Below are 27,946 nucleotides of genomic sequence, written 5' to 3' on the forward strand. Positions count from 1 at the left end.
GGCTGGGGCTAGAACCCAGGCCAGCTGGCTCTGAGTCCAGTGCTTGGCCTACCTCTCAGAGGCCTGTGGGCACGTCCCCACCCACCCCTGTCCCCAGGCCTGGGAGCGAGGGGTTGGGCTTGGCCTCAGGGCGTCCCTGGATCCCGGACGCGCTTGGGGATCTCCGGCTCGGACCCCGGGAGCAGAGACAGCGCTCGAGCTTGTCACTTTAAATTAAAGAGGGAGCGGGCGGGCGAGCGGACGAGCGCGAGGGAGCGCGCGGCGGGCTCCTGGGAGCGTGCCCGGACTGCGGCGCAGCTCCGGTCCGCCGCCCCGGCCCGGCCGAGCCCCCGGCCCGCGCCGCGCTCCTCGGAGGCGGGAGCCCGGCGACACTGCAGGGGTGGCGTTGCCGCCGGCGGCCGGGCTAGGCGCAGGTGCGTGCGCGCTGCGGGAGGCGGGCCGGCAGCTGGAGCCCAGCCGGAGCGGCGGTCCCTCCGCGGAGCCCGGGTGAGTACGCACCCCGCCGACCCCCGTGCGCGGCCGGGATCGCACCCTGATCGCGGACGCACGCAGCCCCCTCCTCAGGCCCTGGGCCCGGGACCCCAGAGCCCCGCGCACTCCGCGCGCCTGCACCTCCGCGCCGCGCTTGCACACGAAAGAATGCCGGGCACCGCTCGCGCCGGTCACCCTTACCCGCCGGCCCGGCCACTCCGCGCAGTGAGCATCGCATCGCACGCCCCGCATGTGCACACACGCGGCTCACCCCATTTACACGCCTCCCCGCGCCCACGCTGCACACACGCCCCTCACTTTCGCATTCAGCGCCCTGACTGTCCTCACTGTCCCTGCTCTGGCTTCACACCCCCTCCCGACACTCCGGTCCCCATACACCCTGGAGGTTCCCGAGGCAGGAGCGCTGGGTCTGCAGGAACCGTCCCAATCTGGAGGGGAACGTTGCACCCCAGCCCGAGGAGGCCCTGGCTGTGTGAAGAGCCAGATATGACCCTCAGCCGCCGGTGGCACCAGCCTGAGTGGGGGGCTTTCCAGAGCTTAGGAGAGGGGTATGGCGGGGCAGGGGAGGAAGCTTGCCCAGACTCAGGGCCTCAAGGCTGTAGATTTGGGCTGAAGTTGGGGGAGGGAGGTGGGGGGCCGGGAGCCTGGCCTGTGGGTGGAAGGCCCTGAGCTGGCCATCCTGGGAGCCCTCTTCCAGGGGCTGCAGAGACACTGTGTGCACCCTCCTCCATTCCCAAAAGCCTGGGGAAGCTGCACCATGGAATGTCAGCTCCTTCTCCCCGTCAGGGGGTGACAGTTTTAGAGAGCAGCAGCAATAGTACTTCCGATTAGAAATGGGGAAACTGAGGCTCAGAGAGGGCAGGAGACCCACCCAAGTTACCACAGCCAGTGTGAAGAAGGGTTAGGACAGGTCCCCAAGCCCCCAGCCTCTCTCCTCTGAAGTCTGAAAGCTTTCCCAAGCAGCTCTGCACAGTGGGGGCTCCCAGCCTGGGTTTCAAACCCGGACTCTGCCACTTGTCAGCTCTGGTGACTGACTGACAAATACACATCTGTAGGCTGGCAGTGCTGCCCACACTGCACCTCAGTTTCCTCCAGTACAAAGAGCAGGGTAGCAGCCCCCTCAGAGGGCTGCGGTGCTGAGATAACACAGGGCAAGTCACACAGTAGGTGCCCAAGAAATGCCAGCCAGCACCTCCCAGCCAGTCTGCCCTGCGGTTTCTGTGGGCTGTTTGGGGGATGGCAGCAGGATGTGGTTATCTCAGAAAGCGGAGGAGGGGTACTTGAAAAGGTTTCAACCTAAAGATCCTGAAGAGGCTCACAGCTTGAAGGGTGAGGCTCTCCTGGGCCCAACTCCCGCCCCTTCCCATTGCCTTGCTAGCCAAAGAATGATGTGAGGACACTGGGCAAGGAGGTGGGGTGGAGCAGAGGGCAGGGACAGAAGGCCCCTTTCCCCTGCCGAGGCACAACGTTCTTGGAAAGCCAATTCTCTGACAAGCCCAGGAGGGGCCTCTGCCATGGTCTGATTCCAGCAAAGCGGGGGGAAGTGGGGGGCTCTTCCAACTCCCCACCCCCAAAGACCTGCCTGATCAGGAGTCAGCATGGTGGCGAAGAGCCCAGGCCCAGATCCATTGCACCCTGGCACCAATCCCAGTGTTGCTACTTGTATGCTAGGTGACCTGGGGCCCCAGCTTCCTCATCTGTAAAAGGGGGATCCATTAATCCATTGAATCATCATGTCCACATTGTGTACCTACTACAACCAGGCACAGTGCTAAGCACTTAGCACTTATTATGTCCACATGCATGCAGCAGTAAGGAGATATTGCTAGGTAGGTATGATCGAGCTGGAATTTGAACTTAGAGCTGTTTTCGATGAGTAAGCACTGTGCAGTTTAGGGTCTGGGGATTTGGGACTGAACGAACTGGTCAGATGGGGAGGGGTGCTGCAGGGGTGGAGATGTGCAGTCTGGGAGCTCAGTGAGGGTCTGGAGCCACTCTGGTCCCCCATGTTATGCTCTTTGCTGTGTGTCTGGACACCGTGGACGCTCTGGTCACAGGCTGCCCTGGTCCCACTGTACCTCATCGCTATCCTCTTCTAGCCAAAGCCACAGTCCCTCTGCCTGGCAGACCTCCAGGCTGCCAGTGGGAGCCCACTGAGGTCATCCCAGGTGAGACAGAGTCAGGGGGTCCGGGGGATAGTGAGCAAAGCCACTGAGAAGGGCACTGGCTGCACAGCCAGCACTTGCGGCTTGGTCTCAGCTTCCTGCTCACTGGTTGGGTGACCTCAGGCCAATTCACTGCCCTTCTCTGAGCCTCCCTCTCCTCCTCTGTGGAGGCGGGGGTAGTAACAGGATTTGCCCCATGGGTCTTACGGGTGATGGGGAAGATGGCATGAGGGTTGTCACTGCTAATGGAAGAGGGGCTGGACTGGGCTACACGAATGGCTGCCAGGACCAGCTCTACCACTGCTGGCTGTGTGGCTTTGGGCAAGTCACTTAACCTCTCTTAATCTCCCATAGCTTTGCTGGGCATGGTGAGATCGTGCCACTTCATTCCAGCCTGGGTGAAAGAGCGAAACTCCGTCTCAAAAAAATAAATTAATTAAAAATAAAAAATAGTAGCTCATTCAAAGTCCACTTTACCAGGCTTATGAGCAGGGATGCTTCCAGGGCTCAACAGGTTCTAGCAGTGAATGGAAGGATGGGAGCAGCCAGGGAAGGGGCAAAGTCGACTTAGCTCCAACTCCTGTTGGAGTCAGGGGATGCAAACCCATTGTCCCCAAATCTTCTTTCTTTTTTTGGCGGGGGGGGATGGAGTTTTGCTCTTGTTGCCCAGGCTGGAGTGCAATGGCGCGATCTCAGCTCACTGCAACCTCCACCTCCTAGATTCAAGCGATTCTTCTGCCTCAGCCTTCCCAAGTAGCTGGGATTACAGGCATGCGCCACCAAGCCCGGCTAATTTTGTATTTTTAGTAGAGATGGGGTTTCTCCATGTGAGTCAGGCTGGTCTCGAACTCCCAACCTCAGGTGATCCGCCCACCTCAGCCTCCCAAAGTGCTGGGATTACAGGCCTGAGCCACCACGCCCGGCCAGATCTTCTAACTTTCTAAGGGAAGCTGGAAATCCTTTTTAAATCAGTGTTTAATGGGAAATTGCCCCGCACACACACGCTTTTTTTTTTGAGGCACAGTCTCACTATGTTGTCCAGACTGGTTTTGAACTCTTGGGTTCAAGAGATCCTCCCACATCAGCCTCCCCAGTAGCTGGGACTATAGGCACGACCCACTGCACCCAGCTAAATTTTTCAATTTTAAAATGTTGGCAACTCACTTAAATGTAAGACAAATAAACACATCTGTAGGCTGGCAGTGCTGCCCACACTGCCCAGACTAGGGGTTAGGGGGCCTGTGTGGGCCATCACCAGGCTGCTAACCACAGCAACCAATATGTGCCAAGCCTGACTACACGTACCTTCTCATTTCATCCTCCTGGCAGCCTCACATCTGCTTTACAGATGGGGAACTGAGGCTCTAAGAGACTAAGGAAATTGCCCAAGGCCACTGCAGCTAGCCAGGGGCAGATATGGGAGTCAGAGCTGGCTGCAGCTGACTACAAACCCTGTGCTCAGGATGACACCCTCTAGGAGCTTCTACCTCTCTCCCAGTTCTCTTCTCCCTCCACTCAGGCAGATGAGCTCTGCCTTCACAGGGCACCAGGCTGGAACATCTGTCTGGAGGCCAGGGGGAGTAACTCATGCCTATAATCCTAGCACTTTGGGAGGCCAAGGTGGGAGGATCACTTGAGGTCAGGAGTTCGAGACCATCCTGGCCAACATGATGAAACCCCGTCTCTACTAAAAACACAAAAACTGGCTGAGCGTGGTGGCTCATGCCCCTAATCCCAGCTACTTGGGAGGCTGAAGCAGGAGAAGCGCTTGAACCCGGGAGGCAGAGGTTGCAGTGAGCTGAGATCGCGCCACTGCATTCAAACCTGGGTGACAGAGTAAGGCTCTGTCTCAAAAAAAGGAACTTCTGTCTGGGGTGTGCCTAGCAGTCATTCACACCCTCACTGAAATCTCAGCTCCCTGGGAAAGGATGTCATGTTAAAGGGAGAGGAAAGAACAGACAGCGTGGGAGTCTGGGGTCTGAGCTGGGCCAGCCACGGAGGTGATGGGGCCCCCAACAGCCAGAGGCCTGATGCAGCTTGAGGCTTTGTCCCGTACCACGCCTGTTGTGCTGTGGGGTGTACTTTGCCATGCATACCTTGCTCGCCTGCTGCTGGCATTGGCTGTCCCAGCTTGGCCCCACTCTTGCAAAGTCAGCTTGTGCCAGGTAAGCAGGAAAAAGCCGATGGCTTATATGATTCCCGGCAAGGCAGAAGCAGGCTGGGAGGTGCATGTGTGCACATTAGCATGTGTTTCACCGTATCCAGACCAGCTTCCGCCAGGAGCTAGGCCCACCTTGGGCAGGTACACGGTGACCCATTTGACCTGCAGATTCTTAGGAAACTTTTTGGAAACCATATGCCCACTTGCTGTGAGATACAGTGGTTACGAGCATGGAGCCAGACGGCCTGGGTTGAACAGTTTATTAGCCGTGTGGCCTGGGGCAAATTACGCCCTGGGACTCTCACCCGCAAACCAGAGATAATAATAGTACCTACCTCATGGGGCTGTTAGGAGAATTAAATGAGGTCAGATATATGCAAAGTGCTTAGAACGGCGCTTGATGTGTAAGAAGTGCTCGGCAAGGTTGTCGATCACTATCATTATCTCCAGTCCAGGCCCAGGAATGAGCTTCCACTCTAGTCAGGATGGGTGAAGCCCTTCTAGCTTAGCACCACCCTTCCATCACCATGACAACGCACATCTCCTCGTGGCAGTGGGGGCAGCATCAGGAGAACTGGGAGCCAGGAGCTGGCTGTGCACCTTACCTGACCTGCTTCTAGAGGCTCCTGGGCACCTCCAGGACTTAAGGGGGTGGACTAGGACTTATGGCACCCCAAATGTGCTGGATAACCCTGACTGGACGATGGCACCCCAGCTTCTTGACTCCAAAGCCACAGATTGGGGAGAACCCCAGAGTTCCTGAAAATGTTGAGGGCCTTAGCTTTACCCTCTGATTCGACCTACAGGATGCTCCGAGGGGTTGGGAACTGGTGGGTCACACTCCCCGAGGACTTTTTATACGGTGCCTGAATGGCATTTGAATTTTTTGCAAATTGGTTGCTACCTTTAAAACTCAGGAAATGGCACATAAAAAATTCAGGTATCTGGCTTTTCTTTAAAGTGCCAGAATATCAAGCCACGGTGGTTGGCATTCCTGCTGGGGCAAAAATGCAACTGCCCTTGGGCCAGGCCATCACTCTGCAGTTCTTACCTCCCCCTCCCCTTGCCCTACCACCCTGCACCAGGTCTGCAGGCTTACCGTGTGTAACCACCTCTCTGAACTACAAGGGAATCCAGAAGTTGGGGTGGGCGTTATCCTGGCCCTCTGTGCCCTTGACCTGAGATCAGTGCAGCCCATCCCAATTTCCTTTTTCCAGGACTCCCCACACACACCCATTTAGAACACATCTGTGAGCCAGATTTACTTCTTAGCACAATAATAAAACAATGAGCAGTCACCTAGTTTCAGGTAATGGGTTGTACAAGCTCCCAGACCTTTCTAGAACAACTTAAGCCTCAGTCGTTCCTAAAAGCTGGGGGTGGAGGATGGGGTGGGGAAGAAACCATGCCAAGCAGCGAAAGGACTGATAATAGAATACTGCAGACACGCAGCCTTTCCTTCCCAATCGGAATGGAAGCATTTGGAGGAAGGCTCTGGCTCAAGCCAGGGAGGCCTTGCTCTAATGAGTCACCTACCACGTCGCCTCTGATCAGCCTGATGTTGTTAGGATGGAAATGAGCTGAGGTTGCCAGATTTGGCAAATACAAAAACAGGACACCCAGGAGCATTGACGTTTTGGATGAACAATGGAAAAGATTTTGGCGTAAGTATGTCCTATGGAATAGTTGGGACACACATATTAAAAACTTCTTTGAAATTTGGCCAGGTGTGGTGGCTTACACCTGTAATCTCAGCACTTTGGGAGACCAAGGCTGGTGGATCACTTGAGGCCACGAGTTCGAGATCAGCCTGGCCAACATGGTGAAACCCCATCTCTACAAAAAAATACAAAAATTAGCCGGGTGTGGTGGCACGTGCCTGTCATCCCAGCTACTTGGGAGGCTGAGGCAGGAGATCACTTGAACCCAGGAGGCAGAGGCTGCAGTGAGCTGAGATCGCGCCACTGCACTCTAGCCTGGGCAACAAAGAGAGACTCCATCTGAAAAAACAAAACAAAACAAAACAAAATCTGAAATTCACATGCCACTGGGCACCCTGTGTTTTATCTGGCAATCCTAAGAAGAGTCTTAGAATGCTTGAAAAGAGCTTTAAACATCATTTCTTAAAATGCCAAGCCTCCCTTTGGTGGCACTCCCCTTAGAGCTGAGTGTAAGCTCTGGATGACTGGACGTGGGTGCCAGGAGGCCAGGACCTAGGAGCGGGATGCTGACTCTCTGCAGCCCTCTCCGCTCACTCTCTTTTCCCTTCCAGTCACAGTCACTGCAGCAGACATCATGGCCGTGGATGTGGCAGAATACCATCTGAGCGGTGAGTGCCCAGGGCAAGCCCCTCCTGGATCACGCCTGCGAGACCCTTCCACCAGGCCTGGGTGGGAGGTGTCTGTGGGACATGAATAATTTGTCCTTGCCATTAATGCCTTCAGTGTCAAGGACAGTCAGTGACTTGCCCAAGGTCAGACAGCCCTGGGGACATCAAGCTTGGCCCAGTCTGAGGTCTCCTCATCTTGCCACTCAAGTGGCTCCTTCCTGTTAAAGTGACTTTCTCTCTTTCATTTGAAAGGGTCCCTGGGGAGACCCTCATCCTGCTGCACCCTGGGGATGAGCCTGTGACTCGGAATCCACTCACCAAGGCCTTTTGTGGAGACTGTCAAGTAGCCAAGGGAAAATAAACCCAGGAAGGTCAATGTTAGATTTATGGGGCGTTAAATTCAAAGACCACCCAGTCCAGAGGCAGAGGTTATAGTGAACTGAGATCACACCACTGCACTCCAGCTTTCCAGCCTGGGCGACAGAGTGAGACTCTGTCTCATTAGAAAAAAAAAGAGGCCACCCAGTCCAGGGTCATGGCTTCCACCACACCCTGTGCCTCAGCAGGGAGATGGGAGGTGGCTGGGAGGTGCCTTGAGACTCCAGACATACTCCTGCAGCCCTCCTCATGGACGGCAGATGGGGTCAGAGCCGAAACATACCAGCCGTCTTTTCTCCCTTTGTTCCTCTCCTCATTCACAGATGGGAGAAATGAGGCTCAGAGAGTAACGGGGTCAGGACGTGCACTCAGGTCTCCTGACTCCCAGCCCCGTGCTCCCCATCCCTCCAGCCCCTACCCTAATGCAGCCCCTGGGGAGCCCAGGGCTGATCTGAAGGGTGTGCCCGGGAATCACCTTTCCCATCACTTTTTCCCAAAATCGAGCCAGGGAGCCTCACTTTTCACCCTCGGGCTCACAGTTCTTGCCCCCCGTGTGGCCTTGGGCGAGTGGTGAAACCCGAACTTCTACTTACTTATCTGTAAAATGCAAACGATGAGGCTTGCCTCAGGGCTGTCGGGAAGATGTAGAGAGCTGATGGATGTGCAGCACCCAGCACAGTGCAAACGCCACTCTCCCAGCGGCAGGGCTTTGCACATGCTGTTCTCCTGGCCTGGAGTCCTTCCCTGCCTCTGCCTCTGCCTGCCTGAGTCCTGGCACCTGGTGTCGGGGTTACAGGTGCAGATCTGGACCCAGTCTGTCTGGAGGCAGATCTCTTCTCCGTCCCTCAGCTTCCTTATCTGTAAAATGGGGAAAACAATAGAACCAACCTCACAGGATTGCCTTGACTCGATGGGTTAATATACGTGACATGCTTAGAACAGGGCCTGGAAAATCATAAATAGTAAGTGGTTCATAAGAGGAGCTATTCCTCCTCCTCCTCATCCCACTCGTTTCCAGTCTTAGCCTAGACCCCACTTCCAATATCACCCCAAGACTGGTATTCCATAAAATCAACAAACAGATGAATGCGAATTGTCATTTCATGTCACCTTCCTGGGGCTTTTCCTTCTGTGCCCCCAGCCCTGCCCCCTTTTCTGCCACCTCGGGCATGGGCTCCACCCTTCAGCTCCCAAGAGCCTCAGGCACAGGGGAGCCTGAACCTGCTTTGCCACCTGGCTGTGCCCACAACCTGCTCAGAGACCTTGGGCCTCTGGTCCTGCCCTCTGGCCAACCCCCAGCTACCACCCAGCTCTGCTGTGACCCTGTTGCCAGGACTCCCAGAATACGCCAAGCCTTGGCAGGGCAGGACCCGGAAGCCTCCATGGATCTCTTTGTTATGGGCATATGTAGCCCACAGCTGACATTCTGTCAACAGCAGTGGGAGGAAGGAGGGTTTCTTCACAGCCCTTCCACCGTCATTACCCATTCCTTCTGTTTTTCCCCAGTCTGCCCAGCCCGTGACTATGTGCTGCGTGACTTTTACACACGTCACAATTGCGTGATTAGACCATGTTGGGGATTCATTTCTTTCCTCTCTTAACAATGCCAGAAATGTGTCTCTGCATTGCCACAGTGCCATCCTAATGACCTCAACTGTCATTCTCAAAGGCCAGTGACATTTCCTCCCAAGACAGAGCCACCAGCCCTCACTGGCCCCCTCGGTGGGACCTTCAGGCTGTTTCCAGATTTCTGCTGTTATAAATACAGCCTCGATGACTCATCCCAGACACAAAACCTGTTGGGATTTTCCCTTTAGAATAAATTCACCAGAGTGGGACCGCTGGATGGGGGATGTTCTTGTCATCCGCATTTTCCAAATGGAGTACGAAGCCCAGAGGTGCTGGGTGACTTGCCTGGAAGCCAAGGTACCGGCGCCCGGCTCTGCCGTTTCTCACCGCTGGCCTTCAGTGGAGAAACAGATGTGCCCATTACCCTTCCTTGGTCTCAGTTTTCCTCTTTTAGAAAGTAGGGCCTTGGCCAGGCGCGGTGGCTCACACCTGTAATCCCAGCACTTTGGGAGGCCAAGGTGGGCGGATCACCTGAGGTCAGGAGTTTGAGACCAGCCTGGCCAACATGGTGAAACCCTGTCTCTACTAGAAATACAAAAAACTAGCCGGGCATGGTGGTGGACGCCTGTAATTCCAGCTACTTGGGAGGCTGAGGCAGGAGAATCGCTTGAACCCGGGAGGCAGAGGTTGCAGTGAGCCGAGATCGTGCCACTGCACTCCAGCCTGGGCAACAAGAGTGAAACTCCATCTCAAAAAAAAAAAAAAAGAAAAGAAAGTAGAGCTTCACAGGGTGCTGAGTGCTGGGAGGGCGTCAGGGCTGGAGGCCAGTGAGTCAGTGCTGTGGACTCTGGCCAAAGGCAGCTCAGCAGAGAGCAGGGCAGGCTAGAGGGGCTGCCCCACTGTGTGATCCATTCCTGTGTGGCCGGGCTTCAGGGCAGCAGTGATGAGGAACTCCTCTAGTTCCAGGTCCCCTCCCTCCCTCCCCCAGCCACTCTGCCCACTCTGGGCTTTTTATACCCCTCTATTCTTCCCGCCCTTGACTTCCAGCTCCTGTTGCCGTGGCCTGGCACACTTCTTGCCCCTCCTCATATCTCAGCTTACATGTCCCTCCTCCGAGAGGCCTTCCCGGGCTGCTCCCATTCCCAGTACCCTGATCTGTCTATTTATTTGCCTGCCCCACCCCACCCCCTAGACTGCCAGCTACTTAAGGACAGGGACTTGGCCTGGGGCTGACTCAGCCCTGGCTACCCGTGTCTATAGGCTGCTGGCACACCAGGATGGGTGCTCAATGGATATGCAGTGATCAATCTCCAGCCCTGAGATGCCCTTTGCATCTCTCCCCACCTTGCTTCCAGGGAACTGTGCAGGGTCGAGGCCGGGTGGGGCAGTGGTTACCCCGCTTGCTTTGGGGTCTGGCTGCCAGAGTTGGAGTCCCAGCACCACCCCTTCTGGGCTCTGTGACCTTGGGCAAGTTCTTTAGCCTTTCTGTGGCTCAGTTTCCTCACTTGAATTGAGACAGACACAGTACTAAGGACAGTTTAGAGAACTGTATTTGCCAGCACTGTGACCTGCATGGTGAATCCCAGTGTCTCCTTGGCTTCCTTTGGGGAAGCAGAGCCAGGTTTCCTGGGAGAGGGAGGCAAAACCTTGGACCGTGTATGGTCCTGCCGCGTGCCAAGCACAGTGCTGGGGAGGACTCGCCTGCTACAGTTGAGGGAGTTGTTAATTTCCGTTTTCGGGGGCAGTAAGGCTCAGAGAGGGAAGGTTATTGACTCATCAGCAGAGCAAAAGCCTCTGAGCATCTGGATTTGTCTCCAAGCCCTGCACAGCCTGCAGCCACCTCTCACTTGTGGCTGAGTTGTTTATTTGTTTTGGTAAGAGATTCACGGAGAGATAAGATTCACATACCAAGCAATTTACCCACTTAAAGTGTACAATTCAGTGGTTTTTAGTATATTGTGCAACCAACCACACAATCTATTTTTAGAATATTTTCATCATCCTCCAAAGAGACCCTATTTCTCCCAACTTTCCAGCCCCTGACAGTCACTAATCTACTGTATAGACTGGTGTCAATTCTGTCTACACAGATTTGCCTTTTCTGGATATTACGTACACAGGCTGATCATCCTAAATCCAAAAATCCAAAATCGAAAATCTGAAATTTTTTGCGGGCCAACATGATGCTGAAAGAAATGTCCACTGGAGCATTTTGGATTTCAGATTTTTGGATTAGGAATACTCAACCTATAAGTGTAACGTAAATATCCCCAAATCAGAAAAAATCTGAAACCCAAAACACTTCTGGTCCCAAGCAACACAGGAAAGTGTATGTCTTGTTCGACATGGGATCTCCAGCACCTAGCACATAGTAGGCATTCAATAAATATCCATTCAATGAAGAAGTTGGTGCTGCTCTCCGGGTGTGGGTCTGTATCCACTAGGAAGCCCTAATGAGAGGCTGCCCTTGCCTTGCAGTCATCAAGAGCCCCCCTGGCTGGGAGGTGGGTGTCTATGCTGCAGGGGCCCTGGCCCTGCTGGGAATCGCAGCTGTGAGCCTGTGGAAGCTCTGGACGTCGGGGAGCTTCCCCAGCCCCTCTCCGTTCCCCAATTACGACTACAGGTACCTTCAGCAGAAGTACGGCGAGAGCTGCGCAGAGGCCAGGGAGAAGGTGAGGCTTCTGCTCCTGCAGGTGCACAGCGAGTGCAACCCCATGCCCCTACCATCCACTCAGATCAGCCTTCAGCCCCTCTCCCTCCATCACCGCCTCCTCCTGGTTAATGTCCTCCTTTGAATGGGGAGTAGACCTCCCTCTTCCCCTTTCACATCTTCAACTTTTGTTTGTTTGTTTGTTTGTTTGTTTTGAGATAGAGTTTCCCTCTTGTTGCCCAGGCTGGAGTGCAATGGCGTGATCTGGGCTCACTGCAACCTCTGCCTCCTGGGTTCAAGCGATTATCCTGCCTCAGCCTCCCAAGTAGCTGGGATTATAGGCGTGCACCACCATGCCCGGCCAATTTCGTATTTTTAGTAGAGATGGGGTTTCACCATGTTGGTCAGGCTGGTGTCGAACTCCTGACCTCAGGCGATCCATCTGCCTCGACCTCCCAAAGTGCTGGCGTGAGTCACCACACGTGGCCTGCTTTTTAACTAATAACGTTTTCTTTCTTTCTTTTTTTTTTTCAAAATGCTCCTTGCAGAGCAGGGCTACCCCATAGGCCAAGTGCCCAGAGTAACCTGGTATATTTATTTCTTCTTACTTTCTTTTTTTTCTTTTTCTTTTTTGTTTGAGACAGAGTCTTGCTCTGTCGCCCAGGCTGGAGTGCAGTGGCACGATCTCGGCTCACTGCAAGCTCCGCCTCCCAGGTTCACACCATTCTCCTGCCTCAGCCTCCCGAGTAGCTGGGACTACAGGCATCCACCACCACGCCCGGCTAATTTTTTGTATTTTTAGTAGAGACGGGGTTTCACCGTGTTAACCAGGATGGTCTCGATCTCCTGACCTCGTGGTCTGCCCACCTCAGCCTCCCAAAGTGCTGGGATTACAGGCGTGAGCCACTGTGCCTGGCCCTTTCTTTCTTTCTTTCTTTCCTTCTTTCTTTCTTTCTTTCTTTCTTTCTTTCTTTCTTTCTTTCTTTCTTCCTTCCTTCCTTCCTTCCTTCCTTCCTTCCTTCCTTCCTTTCTTTCTTTAAGACAGGGTCTCACTCTGTCACCCAGGCTGGAGTGCTCTGACACAATCTCAGTTCACTGCAACCTACACCTCCTGGGCTCAAGCGATCCTCCCACCTCAGCCTCCCGAGTAGCTGGGATTACAGGCCCAAGCCACGATGCCTAGCTAATTTTTTTTTATTTTTTGTAGAGATGGGGTTTCACCATGTTGGCCAGGCTGGCCTCGAACTCCTGGGCTCAAGAGATTTGCCCGCCTTGGCCTCCCAAAGTGCTAGGATTACAGGTCTTTCTCTTTTCACCTCCCTTGTAGCTGAAGCATTTTGACATACTGTTGAACACACATCATAAACATTCTTTTCATGGCTGTATGAGATTCCTTTTTGTACATGTGCCATGATTGACTAAATGTCATGATAAATAATGCAGTGGATGTTCTGTATGTAAAACTTTGTCTTCATTTGGGATAGTGTACTTTGGATGGATGTCTAGATGTGGAACTGCTGTATCAGGGGCACACACACTTGGGGCTCTCACTATACCTTGCTGAATCATTTAACACATGGCAGAGAATTTTCCGAATGTCATGTAGAGTTCCAGAGAGCACAGCCGAAATCTATTACCAGATTAGAGTCCCTCATGTTCATTCACTTAGGGTGTCTGGGGGGACTATCACACACGCTGTTGGGGGAGCGTAAATTTGAAAAAATTTTTCCAGGCCTAGCGTGGTGGGTCACGCCTGTAATCCCAGCACTTTGGGAGGTCAAGGTGGGCAAATCACTTGAGGTCAGGAGTTCAAGACCAGCCTGGCCAACATGGTGAAACCCTGTCTCTACTAAAAAAATACAAAAAGTGGCCGGGCACAGTGGCTCATGCCTGTAATCCCAGCACTTTGAGAGGCTAAGACTGGTGGATCACCTGAGGTCGTGAGTTCGAGACCAGCCTGACCAACATGGAGAAACCCTGTCTCTACTAAAAATACAAAATTAGCCAAGTGTGGTGGTGCATGCCTGTAATTCCAGCTACTCGGGAGGCTGAGGCAGGAGAATCGCTTGAACCCAGAAGGTGGAGGTTGTGGTGAGCTGAGATCTCTCCATTGCACTCCAGCCTGGGCAACAAGAGCAAAACTCCGTCTCAAACAAAACAAAACAAAAAAATTAGCTGTGCATGGTGCAGACACCTGTAATCCCAGCTACTCAGAAGGCTGAGACACAAGAATTGCTTGAACCTAGGAGCCAAGATCATGGCAATGCACTCCAGCCTGGGCAACAGAGTGAGACTCAATCAAAAACAAAAACAAAACACCTTCAAGGGACTGTGTCCTCTGAGCCAGGATTTTAAGAAAGCTATTCAGTACTACAGTATTTGTATTTCTGAAAAAGTAGAAACAACATAAATGTCCAACAGTGGGGAAGAGTAAATTAAATTATGATTATCTGCTCAATGGAAAATTGGGGAACCATGAAAATTATGGTAAGCAGCCAGGTGCAATGGCTCATGTCTGTGATCCCAGCACTTTGGGTAGCCGAGGCAGATGGAGCCTAGGAGTTGGAGACCAGCCTGGGCAACAAAGCAAGATCTCGTCTCTACCAAAATAAATAAATAAATAAATAAATAAATAAAATTAGCCAGGTGTGGCTGGGCGCGGTGCTCACGCCTGTAATCTCAGCACTTTGGGAAGCTGAGGTGGGCAGATCACCTGAGGTTGGGAGGAACCAACATGGAGAAATGCTGTCTCTGCTAAAAATACAAAAAATTAGCTGGGCGTGGTGGTGCATACCTGTAATCCCAGCTACTCAGGAGGCTGAAGCAGGAGAATTGCTTGAACCCAGGAGGTGGAGATTGCAGTGAGCAGAGATCGCGCCACTGTACTCCAGCCTGGGTGACAGAGCCAGACTCCATTTCAAAAAAAAAAGAAAAAAAAAAAAAAAGGCCAGGTGTAGTAGCTCACACCTGTGGTCCCAGACACTTGGGAGAGTGAGGTGGGAGGATTGCTTGGGCCCAGAAGGTTGAGGCTGCAGAGAGCTGTGATCGCACTACACCCTGGGCAAGTGAGACCCTATCTCAAAAAAAAAAAAAAAATATGGTAATGAAGGCATGGAAGATGCTTATGGTTTAAAAGGTTCTTGTTTTCTCAAATCGCAAGGTCAATTTAGGGAAAATAAAAATATTTATTTATTTATTTATTTATTTTTGAGACAGAGTCTCACCCTGTCACCCAGGCTGGAGTGCAGTGGCGCAATCTCAGCTCACTGCAACCTCCGCCTCCTGGGTTCAAGCAGTTCTCCTGCCTCAGCCTCCTGAGTAGCTGAGATTACAGGTGCATGCCGCCACACCGGCTAATTTTTGTAGTTTTAGTAGAGACAAGGTTTCACCATGTTGGCCAGGCTGGTCTTGAACTCCGGACCTCAGGCAATCCGCCACCTCAGCATCCCAAAGTGCTGAGATTACAGGCGTGAGCCACCGTGCCTGGCCGAGGGAAAAAAAAATTAATATTTGGGTGAGTGTCACCCAACATGAAAGCTTCCTGTGTTGTAAACTTCCCTTGTGGCTGCTTCATCACCTCTTGAGTGGCTGGCTTCTGGTATTCTTACCCGTTCTTCTTCTAGGACACTTAGATTGCTAGCTGCTTTTCCTTTTTCTAAACATCACTGCAATCGACAACTTGATGTATGGAATTCTGTCCCTACAAATATACATATTAAGAAAAAGTTGAGGGGCTGGGCACGGTGGCTCACGCCTGTAATCTCAGCACTTTGGGAGGCCGAGGCAGGCAGATCACGAGGTCAGGAGTTCAAGACGAGCCTGGCCAACATAGTGAAACCCCGTCTCTACTAAAAATACAAAAATTAGCTGGGTGTGGTGGCGGGCACCTGTAGTCCCAGCTACTTGGGAGGGTGAGGCAGGAGAATTGCTTGAACCCAGGAGGCAGAGGTTGCAGTGAGCCAAGATCGTGCCACTGCACTCCAGGCTGGGCAATGCAGCAAGACTCTGTCTCAAAAAATAAATAAATAAATAAATAGTTGGTCAGGCGTGGTGGCTAACACCTGTAATCCCAGCACTTCGGGAGGCCGAGGTGAGCAGATCGCTTGAGGTCGGGAGTTCCAGACCAGCCTGGCCAACGTGCAGAAACCCCATCTCTACTAAAAATACAAAATTAGCCGGGTGTGGTGGTGCGTGCCTGTAATCCCAGGTCCTCAGGAGGCTGAGGCAGGAGAATTGCTTGAACCCGGGAGGTGGAGGTTGCAATGAATCAAGATCGTGCCATTGCACTCCAGCCTGGCAACAGAGTGAGATTCTCTCAAAAAAAAAAAAAAAAAAAAAAAAAAAAAAAAAAATCTCATGTACCCCTAGGCTGGGCACAGTGGCTCACGCCTGTAATCCCAGCACTTTGGGAGGCCGAGGTAGGTGGGCAGATCGCCTGAGGTTGGGAGTTCGAGACCAGCCTGACCAGCATGGAGAAATCCCATCTCTACTAAAAATACAAAATTAGCCAGGCATGGTGGCATGCCCCTGTAATCCCAGCTACTCAGGAGGCTGAGGCAGGAGAATCACTTGAACCCTGGAGGCAGAGGTTGCAGTGAGCCGAGATCGCGCCATTGCACTCCAGCCTGGGCAACAAGAGCAAAACTCCGTCTCAAAAAATACATAAATAAATAAGTGACATGAAATAATATTAAACAAGAACCTTCCTAGCTAAGGGATGCAGGGCTTCTGTGAAAGGAGAACTTGGAGATCTGAGAATGAACAGGCCTTACTCATCTCTTTGCCGTCTCCCAGTGACCTTGCCTATGGCCCCCATGATGCTCCCACGTCCCTCTTTCTCACCCCTAGAGAGTGCCTGTCTGGAATGCCCAGAGGGCCAGCACGCGGGGACCACCCAGCCGCAAAGGCAGTCTCAGCATTGAGGACACCTTTGAGAGCATCAGTGAACTGGGGCCTCTGGAACTGATGGGCCGGGAGTTGGACCTGGCCCCCTATGGGACCCTCCGGAAGTCCCAGTCGGCCGACTCCCTGAACTCCATCTCCTCCGTGAGCAACACCTTTGGGCAGGACTTCACACTGGGCCAGGTGGAGGTGAGCATGGAGTACGACACTGCCTCCCACACGCTGCACGTGGCAGTGATGCAGGGCAAGGACCTCCTGGAGCGGGAGGAGGCCAGCTTCGAGTCCTGCTTCATGCGCGTCAGCCTGCTGCCCGATGAGCAGATCGTGGGCATTTCTCGGGTAAGTGGGGCTCAGGGCGGGGCAGAAGGGTGCTCTGGGCTCATTAGACGCCTCCCAGGCAGGCAGGGCGATGGGGCCCGGCAGGATCCCAGAAAGGCGCTAGAGTGCAAGTATAGATGCTGATCCCAGAGCTGAAGCTTCAGACTATAGAGAGAGCTCTGTACAGAGCTGGGAGGTCGGGGGCTCCACCTGAAGGCTCCCACTGTGTGGAGTTCTTAGCTCTCCCGCCAAGTGAATACAGAATGTGGCAACTGTCCCTGTCCACATCTACCCTGTGTCAACATGGGGTCCCAGCAGAAAAGCGATGACACGCTCAAGAAGGCTAATTTGGGGAGGGCTTAATAACAGGACTGGGGCTGGGCGCGGTGGCTCACGCCTGTAATCCCAGCATTTTGGGAGGCCGAGGTGGGTGGATCATGAGGTCAGGAGATCGAGACCATCCTGGCTAACATGGTGAAACCCCGTCTCTACTAAAACACAAAAAATTAGCCGAGCGTGGTGGCAGGCACCTGTAGTCCCAGCTACTCGGGAGGCTGAGGCAGGAGAATGGCGTGAACCCGGGAGACGGAGCTTGCAGTGAGCCGAGATCACACCACTGCACTCCAGCCTGGGCAACAGAGCGAGACTCTGTCTCAAAAAAAAATAAAAATAAAAAAATAACAGGACTGTCCAGGTACAGTGACTCATGCCTGTAATCCCAGCATTTTGGGAGGCCAAGGTGGGAGGATTGCTTGAGCCCAACCAGGAGTTCAAGGCCAGCCTAGGCAACATGGCAAAACTCCTTCTCTATCAAAAAAAAAAAAAAAAAATTAGCTGGGTGTGGTAGTGCCAGCTAATTTATAGTCCCAGCTACTTGGGAGGCTGAGATGGGAGGATCACTTGAGCCCAGGAGGTTGAGGCTGCAATGAGCCACGATTGTACCACTGCACTCCAGCCTGGGTGACAGAATGAGACCCTATCTCAAAAAATAAAAATAGGGCCGGGTGCGGCAGCTCACACCTGTAATCCCAGCCCTTTGGAGGCTGAGGCAGGTGGATCACCTGAGGTCAGGTGTTTGAGACCAGCCTGGCCAACATGGTGAAACCCCGTCTCTACTAAAAATACAAAAATTAGCCGGACATGGTGGTGCACACCTGTAATCCCAGCTATTCGGGTGGCTGAGGTAGGAGAATTGCATGAACTTAGGAGGCGGAGGTTGCAATGAGCCGAGATCACACCACTGCACTCCAGCCTGGGTGACAGAACGACTCCACCTCAAAAATAATAAATAAATAAATTTTAAAAATGAAAATAACAGCCAGGCGTGGTGGCTCATGCCTGTAATCCCAGCACTTTAAGAGGCCGAGGCGGGTGGATCACGAGGTCAGGAGATCGAGACCATCCTGGCTAACACTGTGAAACCCTGTCTCTACTAAAAAATACAAAAAATTAGCCGGGCGCAGTGGTGGGCGCCTGTAGTCCCAGCTACTTGGGAGGCTGAGGCAGGAGAATGGCGTGAACCCGGGAGGCGGAGCTTGCAGTGAGCCGAGATCATGCCACTGCACTCCAGCCTGGGGACAGAGTGAGACTCCATCTCAAAAAAAGAAAAGAAAAGAAAAAAAAAGAAAATAGCAAGACCATTCAGAATGGCACGGATGGGGTGTGGGGCAACCTCAGGGATGGCATGGTACTCTGGAGGGGCGTAACAGGAGGGGCGGTCCCACTCTAGATCTGAAGGGGTGAGGGGAAGGTGAGGTTACTGTGCCCAAAAGCATAGAGGGCCACCTTGTGTGGAGAGGGCTACCTTGGTGGGAGCTCTGCCCTTTGGCCAAGGGACATGGTCATCCCGCAGCAATACTGCAGAGAAGGACTTCCCTCCCCCTCCATTTCCTTCTGGTGACCTCCACTGGCTGACCCAACCAGAAGCCAAAGGCCAAGGGAACCTGTTGACACAGCCCATGGAGGCCAACTCTCAGGGCCCGAGCAGAGTGGGGAAGGGTGGAGAATAAAGCGTGAGGGGCAGGGAAGGCGCCCAGTCCTTTAGGCTACCCTCCACACATCCCTGTAACTCACAGAACCAAGCCAACAGAGCCACATCTGGACTGAAGGGTGGGGATAGCCTGTGACCAGAGTGCGAGGAGGGCGTGTTTAGGGCATCAAGTTGGGGTGGCCCGGCTTCTGAGAGGCAGTATAGTGGGCGATTAGGAACAGGACCCTGGAGCCTGACTGCCTGGGTTCAAATCCTGGTTCCACCTCTTCCTAGCAGTATGACCTTGGATAAGTCAGTTTAGTACCCCATGACTCAGTTTCCCTGTCTGTCAAATGGGCATCATGGTTATTGAGGAAGAGATGGGTTAATGTATGTGAAGTTCTTAGCCCACCCGGGGTCAGTGCCTAGCAGGTTGGCTCTCAGGACCGTGCAGAGCTCCTGTCGTGCCCAGCCATGCTGCCTGTGGTTTGGGCTGCCTAGAGGACTCTGGGTGGTTCAGGACGCATTCCTTGAGGACAGACATTGGCAGACAGCAGCCACCACAACCTGATGTGTGCTGAGAACCTGGTTCACAGAGCCCAGCACATCCATGATTCTCTCGTTAGCCCCTGATGCCAACAGGACGGATCGTTAGGGCATCTTACAGATGAGGAAACTGGGGCTCGGGAAAGTGTTTTGCCCACGACAACCCCAGTAAGGAAGCAGGAAGTCCGGGACTCAAACCCCGGGTTCCATCTTCCTCCAGCCATGTGCGCATAAAGCACACGCTCAGAGAATGGCTGGTTGGGGAGCCCAGGCCCCCATGAGCAGGGGACAGCTGAGAGGCTAATTTAGCTGAAGGAGGGAGAGGTGGAGCCAGATCATAAAGAGCCTGAATGCCGAGGTCAGGAGGTCAGGAGGCCAGTTGGGCTTTATCCCTTGGGGGCAAGGAGCCATTCAAGAGCAAGGGATTGTGTAGGGAACGTGAGCACTGTGAGAGGAGCCTTCCCATGCCCAGGCAGTGACAGAAGAGTGCGGTCATGGTGGCTGGTGGCGCTGGGGGATTTATTCCGAGGAAGGCAAGCTTCCCAGCATAACAGCCTGGGCAATCCCACCAGGGGGTGCTGCCCCCAGGCTAGGCAGCCCCCCAGCCTCAGGCAGCATCCAGGGATGACAGCGCCTTTCTTTAAATATCGCCAGGCAGTGACTAAAGCATCCCCCTTATTCCCCAGAGACAGTGCCCGCAATGCACCTTCCCAGGGGGCCTGCCCACGACTTCCTGGGAGGAGGCCAGTGGCACCCACCAGGCAGGACTGGGCTTGGAAACCGAGTTGGCCCAACCTCACCTAGTCCTCCCTTCCATCCACCCATCCAGCCTACGGTGTTCAAATAGTCCTGGGCCAGGCTCTGCAGGAACCTGGGACATCAGTGGCTCGTGACTCCACAGGCAACTCTCCCACTCCACTGCTTGCCTGGCCTAGGGCTAGACTCGAGTAGACGCAAGAAAGATGGAGACCAGCTCGTCCAGGGCATCTTGAGGGTTCTGGGGTGCCACAGGCACTGAGGACGGAAATTAGTTGGGATCAGATTGTGGGAGATTCAAATGCCAGGCCACTAGATTGGCCACCACTGAGGAGAGGACAGGAGGCTTTTAAACCTTCCAGGCTGAGCCACCAAAGGAAAGATTGGCATTGAGGGTGTCATGACGACAAAGCCAGGACTCTAGCCTGGGCCTCTGGCCTCCCTGTCCAGTGCTATCTCCCTGCTGTGGCCTCTCAGGCCCCTAGCGCCCTCCATGGCCTTTTCTCCTGCAGATCCAGAGAAATGCCTACTCCATCTTCTTCGATGAGAAGTTCTCCATCCCCCTGGATCCCACAGCCCTGGAGGAGAAGAGCCTGCGGTTTTCTGTATTTGGTATTGATGAGGATGAGCGCAACGTCAGCACGGGGGTGGTGGAGCTGAAGCTTTCTGTGCTCGACCTCCCACTGCAGCCCTTCAGCGGCTGGCTCTATTTACAGGACCAGAACAAGGTAAGTGACTCACCTGCTCGTCCACCTCGGAAGAGCATGCACACATATACTTCCAGGAAGGGACTCCATCATCCTCTGCGACAGCCTCAGCCCCATCATCATTAGGAGAGCAGAGAAGAAGCCCTGAGCCACATCCAAGGAAACTGCTGCAGGCAAATTTCAAAAACATCCCGACCACTGTTTACAGCTCGTCTGCTGCTTTGCCAACAAAGCTTCAGAGGTTCTACCCTACTGAGCTTCTGCTAGAGAAACATTCCTCTAGCCTTAGAGGGGATGATTTCAGACAGAGGCCAAGCTGCACTTGAGTTTTATAATTGTAGGAATGCTCACAGAACATCATTGTTGTTTAAGCAAAGAATCTAATTCCATTCCACTCTGATCGCTGTGTATTACTACCGCAGTGTTTTCCTTGGCCCGCAATGAGGGAACAAAACTACATTTGATAGCTACATTTGACAGGCTGCCTCTGACCCTCCACCCCAGGCAGGGTCCACACCCGGTGGAAGGGAGGAGTGGGGCATGCTCCATGCAGTGGGGGGGGGGTGGGTGGCTGTCCCTTTCTCCAGGTTGTCCCTGCCTGCCTGGAGCCCTGTGGTAAGGGGCCCCCAGTGCAGCCACTTCTCTATGGAGAAGGAAGACCCAGCCTTTCCCTGGCAACCAAGGCTTTCCCTGGACCCCTCAAGTCAGGTGGGGAGAAGCCCTCTGAGCCACCTGTCTGTCCCCCAGGCCGCCGATGCTGTGGGGGAGATCCTGCTCTCCCTCAGCTACCTCCCCACAGCCGAGCGCCTCACCGTGGTCGTGGTTAAGGCCAAGAACCTCATCTGGACCAATGACAAGACCACAGCGGGTAAGGCCCAGCCGGCAGCCCGGCTCCTCCATGTGGCTCAGTGGAAGCTGTGGCCCAGCTGCTGTGCTGTGGGCACCTGGAGGCATAAGCAGGTGTGGGACACAGTGCCAAGGTCCCCCTCAGCTTTGCTGAGCCCAGAAGTCGTGCAGATGGGTAGGGGGTGGCATGGGGACAATTAATCCAGCCGGGGAAACATGAGATCCCTGGAGGGTGGCAGGGGCCCCTGTGAGGGCAGAGTGAAGGGGGTCAGAGTGATGGGGGGGTCTCAGGGCAGGAGGCAGCACTCAGGGCTGGGGGCACTGGGCAGGGAACCAAGGTGGGCATCTGTTCCCTGGAACTGGAATTCATGGTGGAGGCTCCATTCCCAGAGACAGGGCAGTATCCCAGACTCCAAAAAGGGACCAGGGCCACAGGGTTGAGGTGGGTGCCAGGCAGGACCTGATGCCTTAGGTCTGCAGGAGTCCTCAGTCCCTCTCAAAGCAGTGACCTTGGAGGCAGCTGTATTCTAGAGAACTGAAGACTAGGGGCTGGGGGAGCTTGATCTATTGGGAGTTGCAAGCCTTGGGGCGGGGGTAGGTGGCGGGGGCCAGCTCCAGGCAGGTGTGGCAAGGACACCCCGTGGGCAATAGGTGATGGGCAGATGGCAAGTTGTTATTTCAGAGCCGCACACGGTTGAGTCAGGCTCTGCTGTGCGGGCGCCCGGTGACTCAGGGCTGACGTCTGCACTCGGGCCATTTATAGAAGGAACACGGTGGGGCTGCTGAGTTCCCCAGAGCATCCTAGGAGGGGAGCACGTGGGCTGTGAGGCAGCTGCCTGAGCACAAAGCCCAGCCCTCACCTGACGTGCTGTGTGAGCCTCAGTTTTCTCATCTGTGAAATGGGAAAAATAATAGAGGACCAAGGGCAGGGCTGCAGGAGTTCACAGCAACAGCAAAGCATTGGGGAGTTTGGAGTCGGTGGGTGGAGCCAGACTGGGCAGGGCTGTGGCGAGTGAGTGTGACGCTGGCCCTCACCTGTCCACCTGCCCACAGACCCCTTCGTCAAGGTATACCTGCTGCAGGATGGGAGGAAGATGAGCAAAAAGAAGACAGCCGTGAAGAGGGATGACCCCAACCCGGTGTTCAACGAAGCTATGATCTTCTCGGTGCCAGCCATTGTGCTCCAGGTGAGGGGGCTGGGGGACGGGAAGGGGCCAGGTCACCCCAGGGCTCTGGGGCTGCCGCATCTCTCCACCTTCACTTCTCAGGGCCCCTGCAGGGGTAGTAGTTTGCCTCCAGCCATCACTTTCTAGCAGTTATTGAGTGCCACTGGGGCCAGCCCTAGGGTGGGTGCTGGGGACACAGGCATGACTTTCTTGGTGCTCACAAGGGACAGGCAGGAGAGTCCCTAATCCGCTAAGAGTGTCCTAGACTCCCGAGGTCAGGTGAGGGGGGATTCCTGCAGAAGGGAATACCCAGCTCTGAGGGAGGACCATTCCCAGTGGAGGGAACTGCAGAGGGCTGGAGAGGAGCCGGGGTGACCCAGGCACCCAGAGTTCCTGCTCTGAATCTCCCAGGCTCTATTTCAGGGTTCTGCTGAACTCCCCAAGCTCCCGTGGTCTTCAGAAGGTGACATGCTCCAGGGAGACCTCTCCCAGCAGGGACATCACAGACCACGGGTAGGGGGACTGCAGAAGACAGGGCTTGGGCCCTGCTTGCATGCCTCAGAGGATGGGGCTCGCACCACCTTCCCTCACTATCTCTAGCCCTCCTCGGCACTCCTGACAATGAGAAAGTCCTTTGCGCCTTGAGCCAAAACCTGCCTCCATAGCCCCAGGGCTGTACAGAACCCGCCTAATCTCCCCCAACCTGGGGACCCCGCCTGCATGTAAAGGCCCAGAACTCTGCCTCACTCTGATTGTTCCTAACCCAGGCACATCCCAGCATCTCTGGCCCATCCTGGGTATGGTAGCCTTCGCCGGCCACCCTCATGGGACAGGCTGCCCATGTGTCCTCTGCCTTTCCCTGGGTGTCACGGTGCCACTTCTCCACAGCCTCTAAAAGCAAGAGACTTCTTGGGACCATGGGGGAAGTCGGGGAGGAGAGAGATCGGGCTGGGTTTGAGTTTCAGCTCCCGCTCTCATCTCAAGCATGGTCTCTCCCGTCCTCGGTTGTGATATTAGTAATAGCAACGCAACCTCTAGCATGTTCTGACTGTGCGCAGGTGCCGTTCTACACAGTTCACTCATTTTGTTCTTGAAACAGTCCTATGAGATAGAAACCAAATTTTTTTTTTTTTTTTTGAGACAGAGTCTCGCTCTGTTGCCCAAGCTGGAGTGCAATGGCGCGAACTCAGCTCACTGCAACCTCTGCCTCCTGGGTTCAAGTGATTCTTCTGCCTCAGCTTCCCGAGTAGCTGGGATTATAGGCACCTGCCACCACACCTGGCTAATTTTTGTATTTTTAGTAGAAATGGGGTTTCACCACACTGGCTAGGCTGGTCTTGAACTCCCAACCTTAGGCGATCTGCCCACTTTGGCCTCCCAAAGTGCTGGGATTACAGGCGTGAGCCACCACGCCCGGCCCCAATTTTTTTTTTTTTTCTGAGACAGAGTCTTGCTCTGTCACCCAGGCTGGAGTGCAGTGGTGTAATCTTGGCTCACTGCAACCTCCACTTCCCAGGTTCAAGTGATTCTCCTGCCTCACCCTCCCAAGTAGCTGGGATTACAGGCAAGCACCATCATGCCCAGCTAATTTTTTTATTTTTGGTAGAGACAGGGTTTCACCATGTTGGCCAGGCTGCTCTCGAACTCCTGACTTCAGGTGATCTGCCCACCTCAGCCTCCCAAAGTGCTTGGATTACAGATGTGAGCCACCATGCCCAGCCAGAACAAATATTATCATCACCATTTCACAGATGGAGAAGCTGAGGTAGCAAGAGCCCAAGTCACTGCTCAAGGTCACACAGCGCGGTGGCTCACGCCTGTAATGCCAGCACTTTGGGAGGCTGAGGTGGGAGAATCACCTGAGGTCAGGAGTTCAAGACCAGCCTGGCCAACATGGTGAAACACCCATCTCTACTAAAAATACAAAAATTAGCCGGGCATGGTGGCAGTCGCCTGTAATCCCAGCTACTTGGGAGGCCGAAGCAGGAGAACTGCTTGAACCTGGGAGGCAGAGGTTGCAATGAGCCGAGACCATGCCCCTGTACTCCAGCCTGGGCGACAGAGTGAGACTGTCTCAAAAAAAAAAAAAAAAAAAAGGATCAGGGGGAAGTGGGGAGGCCAGTATTTGAAACCTGGCAGGCAGGTGCTGCCGCTGTGGCGGGAGGCAGCAAGAGAAACCTGAGGGCCTAGGCAGGCCTAGTTCAAACTCTTGCCTGCCATTTATTTGCTGAGTGACCTGGGGCAAGTCTCCTCACCTCTTAGATCAGAGGTGAGGATTCAGGGAGCTGTGCCTGGCACCCCACTGGGGCCTGACATTTGTAACCTTGAACCCAGAGGCCAAGAAGTACCTCTGGCTGCTCCTGGTCCTCAGCACCCATGTTGCATCTTCCTCAGGACCTGTCTCTCCGCGTGACGGTGGCTGAGAGCAGCAGCGACGGCCGTGGGGACAACGTGGGCCATGTCATCATTGGGCCGTCAGCCAGTGGCATGGGAACCACACATTGGAACCAGATGTTGGCCACGCTGCGCAGGCCCGTGTCCATGTGGCACGCTGTCCGGCGAAACTAGCAACCAGGGCGGGCCAGGTGGGCAATGGAGCTGCTGGAGCCTGGTACCCACTCAGCTCTGTCTGATGCCCTCTCCATAGCCCAGCTGGAGCCATGAACACTGGGGTCCCCTGGCAGAGTCCTCATGAGCCATCCTGGTCTCTGTCCAGATTGCAGCAGAGGAGTGGGCATGGCTCTGTGTCCAGGGCCCCAGAGTCTTCTCCTGCTGAGGACCAGCTGTGGCTGGGCCAGGACAGAGGGAGGGTGCTGGGCACTGGATGGCTGTGCTCCAACTCAAGCTCACTCACTCAACCCTGCTCCTCCTGGGAGGCCAGCTGCTGAGCCAGGCTATATGCTGGAACCCAGCGAATCTTGGGGGCCAGGCACTGTGCTAGGCACCAGCAGGGGTAACACGAAGAAGACCCGGCCCTTGGGACATCAGGAAGACTAGCTCCCCTGCCCCGGAGGATCTGCTCAGTGCTGATGGCAGCCCAGCTGTGTGGACTCAGGGGGCTCTGAGGGCTAGGGAGACAGGAAGGGTCTCTTTGACAAGGTAGGAGCTGCGCTTGGAGGGGCAGGAAAAGAACTGAGCGTGTCGCAGGCAGCAGGCCCAACCTGAGCAATGGCAGGATGTGAACTTCCCCATCACAAATGCAGTCTTCAGCCCACTGCAGTGGATACAAGGAAGGGCCTTTCTTGGGGCCGGAGAAGAGACCAAGAGACCAGGCCCAGGCGGCAGCCTGCCGGCCATGTGGAACACTGGCTCCGGAGTTATTCTCTGTGAAATCTACTCCCTGGACCTCAACCATGGCAAGAACCAGAGGTCCAAAGAGGCCCAGACCCAGGTCCTTGTGCTCAGTCCTGCGCAAACCAGGCCCGGGCTCTGCAAGCATTTGTTGATGCCCTTCCAGGCCCACTGGGAGAAAGATGCCTCAGGCAGGTCTCAGCCTAGGGGGTGGCAGGGGTGGGGCAGAGAGAATACTGACAGCAGAGGTCTTGGTGGGCTGTAGGTGCCTGGGCAGATGTGGTGGACAAGGAGGCTCTCGGGCTGGGCCTTGGATGGGTGGCAGTGGAAGGACAGCCCAGGTGGCTGAGGCCTGATGGGAAGCCAGGGGAGGCCAGGGTGGAAGGGCGGCTTGAGGGACGCCAGGAGAAGACTGAATGCCAGGCTAGGAAGGAGGCAGCTCTCGATCACGGGCAGGTGCCCCCGACACTGGGTCTCCTAGCTCGAGTTCCCTAGAAGCGAAATCTGAGAGGGGGATTCTTGGGCAAGTAGCTTCTTGCAGGTGAGTGTTCTCAGAGAAACTTATCAGAGCAAGAAAGGGAGCTCAGGCTGGAGGGAGGAAGCCACACAAGTGTGGCTTCAAGATCCATTGCCTTGGCCTGATCGCTGTGGGGGCAGGGGCCTGGAGTGCGAGGGGCACCCTGGGGGCTCCCACCCAGAAGCAGAGGGGCTGGGCTGTTGCACCTCTACTGGCATCAGTCTTTGGTTACTCCCCTAGCCCAGTAGGAGGAGAGCAGGCAGAGCTTGTCATCCGCAGTCTGGCCTCCCGCAGTCCCAGGAAGCTGCTTCTTGCCTTCATGGCTGAGTGCTGGGAAGGGCTGAGCTCACCCAGGCCAGCAGGTGGTGTATCATCTGCTCGGTGGGGCTACCCACAGGTGACAGCATGGACCCTCAGGCTGGCTGCCCCTGTTCCTTGGTCCATAACTGGTGAGCTATGGAGACCCAGGCCAACAAGTTATCCCCAATGATATGGGGGGGGAAGGGGCTAGAACAAGGGCCCAGGGGACTGGAGGCAGGATGGTGGCTTTCCCCACCTGACACAGCCATGGCCCAGCCCCAAGGCCAGGCTGTCTACCCTGTGGCCACAGCAGGAGGTCAGCCCAGGGCCAGGAGACACATGGCTGGACAAGGCTTTGCAGCCTGGGAGACCCCGACTCTCTCTAACCCAGTGGCTGTGCAGTGCAGGCCACTGACTTCCCCCCACCCTCTCCCCTCTCTCCCTCCGCCTAACTGCATGACTTGTTAACTGTGTGCCCAGGATGGCCGTGATGGGGACAGGGTATGCCTACTGGAATGAATCTAGAACCAAAATAAAGCTGGGGCAGGAAGAGGGGACTTCCAGGGAGCCCTGCTCGGCCCTGAATCACCTTCGTCTCTTCTTTAGGAATCAGGGACTCAGGCCTCCTATGGGTTACTGTGCACCCTCCTTCCTGCTACCGGGTGCCCAGAGGGGAGTGAGGCCCCTGTCTGCTGCGGAGACCATCACAGGGACCAATGCATGCTGGGCATGGTGGCTCACACCTGTAATTCAAGCACTTTAGGAGGCTAAGGTGGGCAGATCACTTGAGGTCAGGAGTTCAAGACCAGCCTGGCCAACATGGTGAAACCCCATCTCTGCTAAAAATACAAAAATTAGCCAGGTGTGGTGGTGCGTGCCTGTAA

At 54.7% G+C, this 27,946-nt stretch overlaps 1 protein-coding gene across 5 annotated transcripts; it reads left to right on the plus strand.

Annotated features, from left to right (window-relative positions):
- On the plus strand, nucleotides 1-27,671 carry SYT12 (synaptotagmin 12). Of its 5 annotated transcripts, XM_030811299.1 has the most exons (9): nucleotides 1-486; nucleotides 2,305-2,321; nucleotides 7,097-7,147; nucleotides 11,573-11,766; nucleotides 16,593-16,985; nucleotides 20,748-20,963; nucleotides 21,690-21,810; nucleotides 22,842-22,975; nucleotides 23,378-23,633. In XM_030811299.1, exons 3-9 carry the CDS (start codon nucleotides 7,114-7,116, stop codon nucleotides 23,552-23,554), a joined length of 1,269 nt encoding a protein of 422 aa, XP_030667159.1. In that variant the 5' UTR covers nucleotides 1-486; nucleotides 2,305-2,321; nucleotides 7,097-7,113; the 3' UTR covers nucleotides 23,555-23,633. The 5 variants fall into 5 exon arrangements, with proteins under 5 accessions (XP_030667159.1, XP_030667157.1, XP_030667161.1 ...); XM_030811297.1 differs by lacking the exon at nucleotides 2,305-2,321 and having other exon boundaries at nucleotides 2-486; XM_030811301.1 differs by lacking the exons at nucleotides 2,305-2,321; nucleotides 23,378-23,633 and adding an exon at nucleotides 25,349-27,671 and having other exon boundaries at nucleotides 33-486.
- Nucleotides 27,672-27,946: the final 275 nt, after the last annotated feature.

The sequence above is a fragment of the Nomascus leucogenys genome, chromosome 4 (genome assembly GCF_006542625.1).
Source record: "Nomascus leucogenys isolate Asia chromosome 4, Asia_NLE_v1, whole genome shotgun sequence".
In the NCBI taxonomy this organism is placed as follows: domain Eukaryota; kingdom Metazoa; phylum Chordata; class Mammalia; order Primates; family Hylobatidae; genus Nomascus; species Nomascus leucogenys.

What these genes read in the sequence shown, in the direction of transcription:
- SYT12 (XM_030811299.1), top strand. Translation starts at nt 7,114, where the DNA reads ATGGCCGTGGATGTGGCAGAATACCATCTGAGCG. An exon ending in GCGCAGAGGCCAGGGAGAAG is followed by an intron (nt 11,767 to 16,592) that starts GTGAGGCTTCTG and finishes TCTCACCCCTAG; the next exon opens with AGAGTGCCTGTCTGGAATGC. An exon ending in CAATGACAAGACCACAGCGG is followed by an intron (nt 21,811 to 22,841) that starts GTAAGGCCCAGC and finishes ACCTGCCCACAG; the next exon opens with ACCCCTTCGTCAAGGTATAC.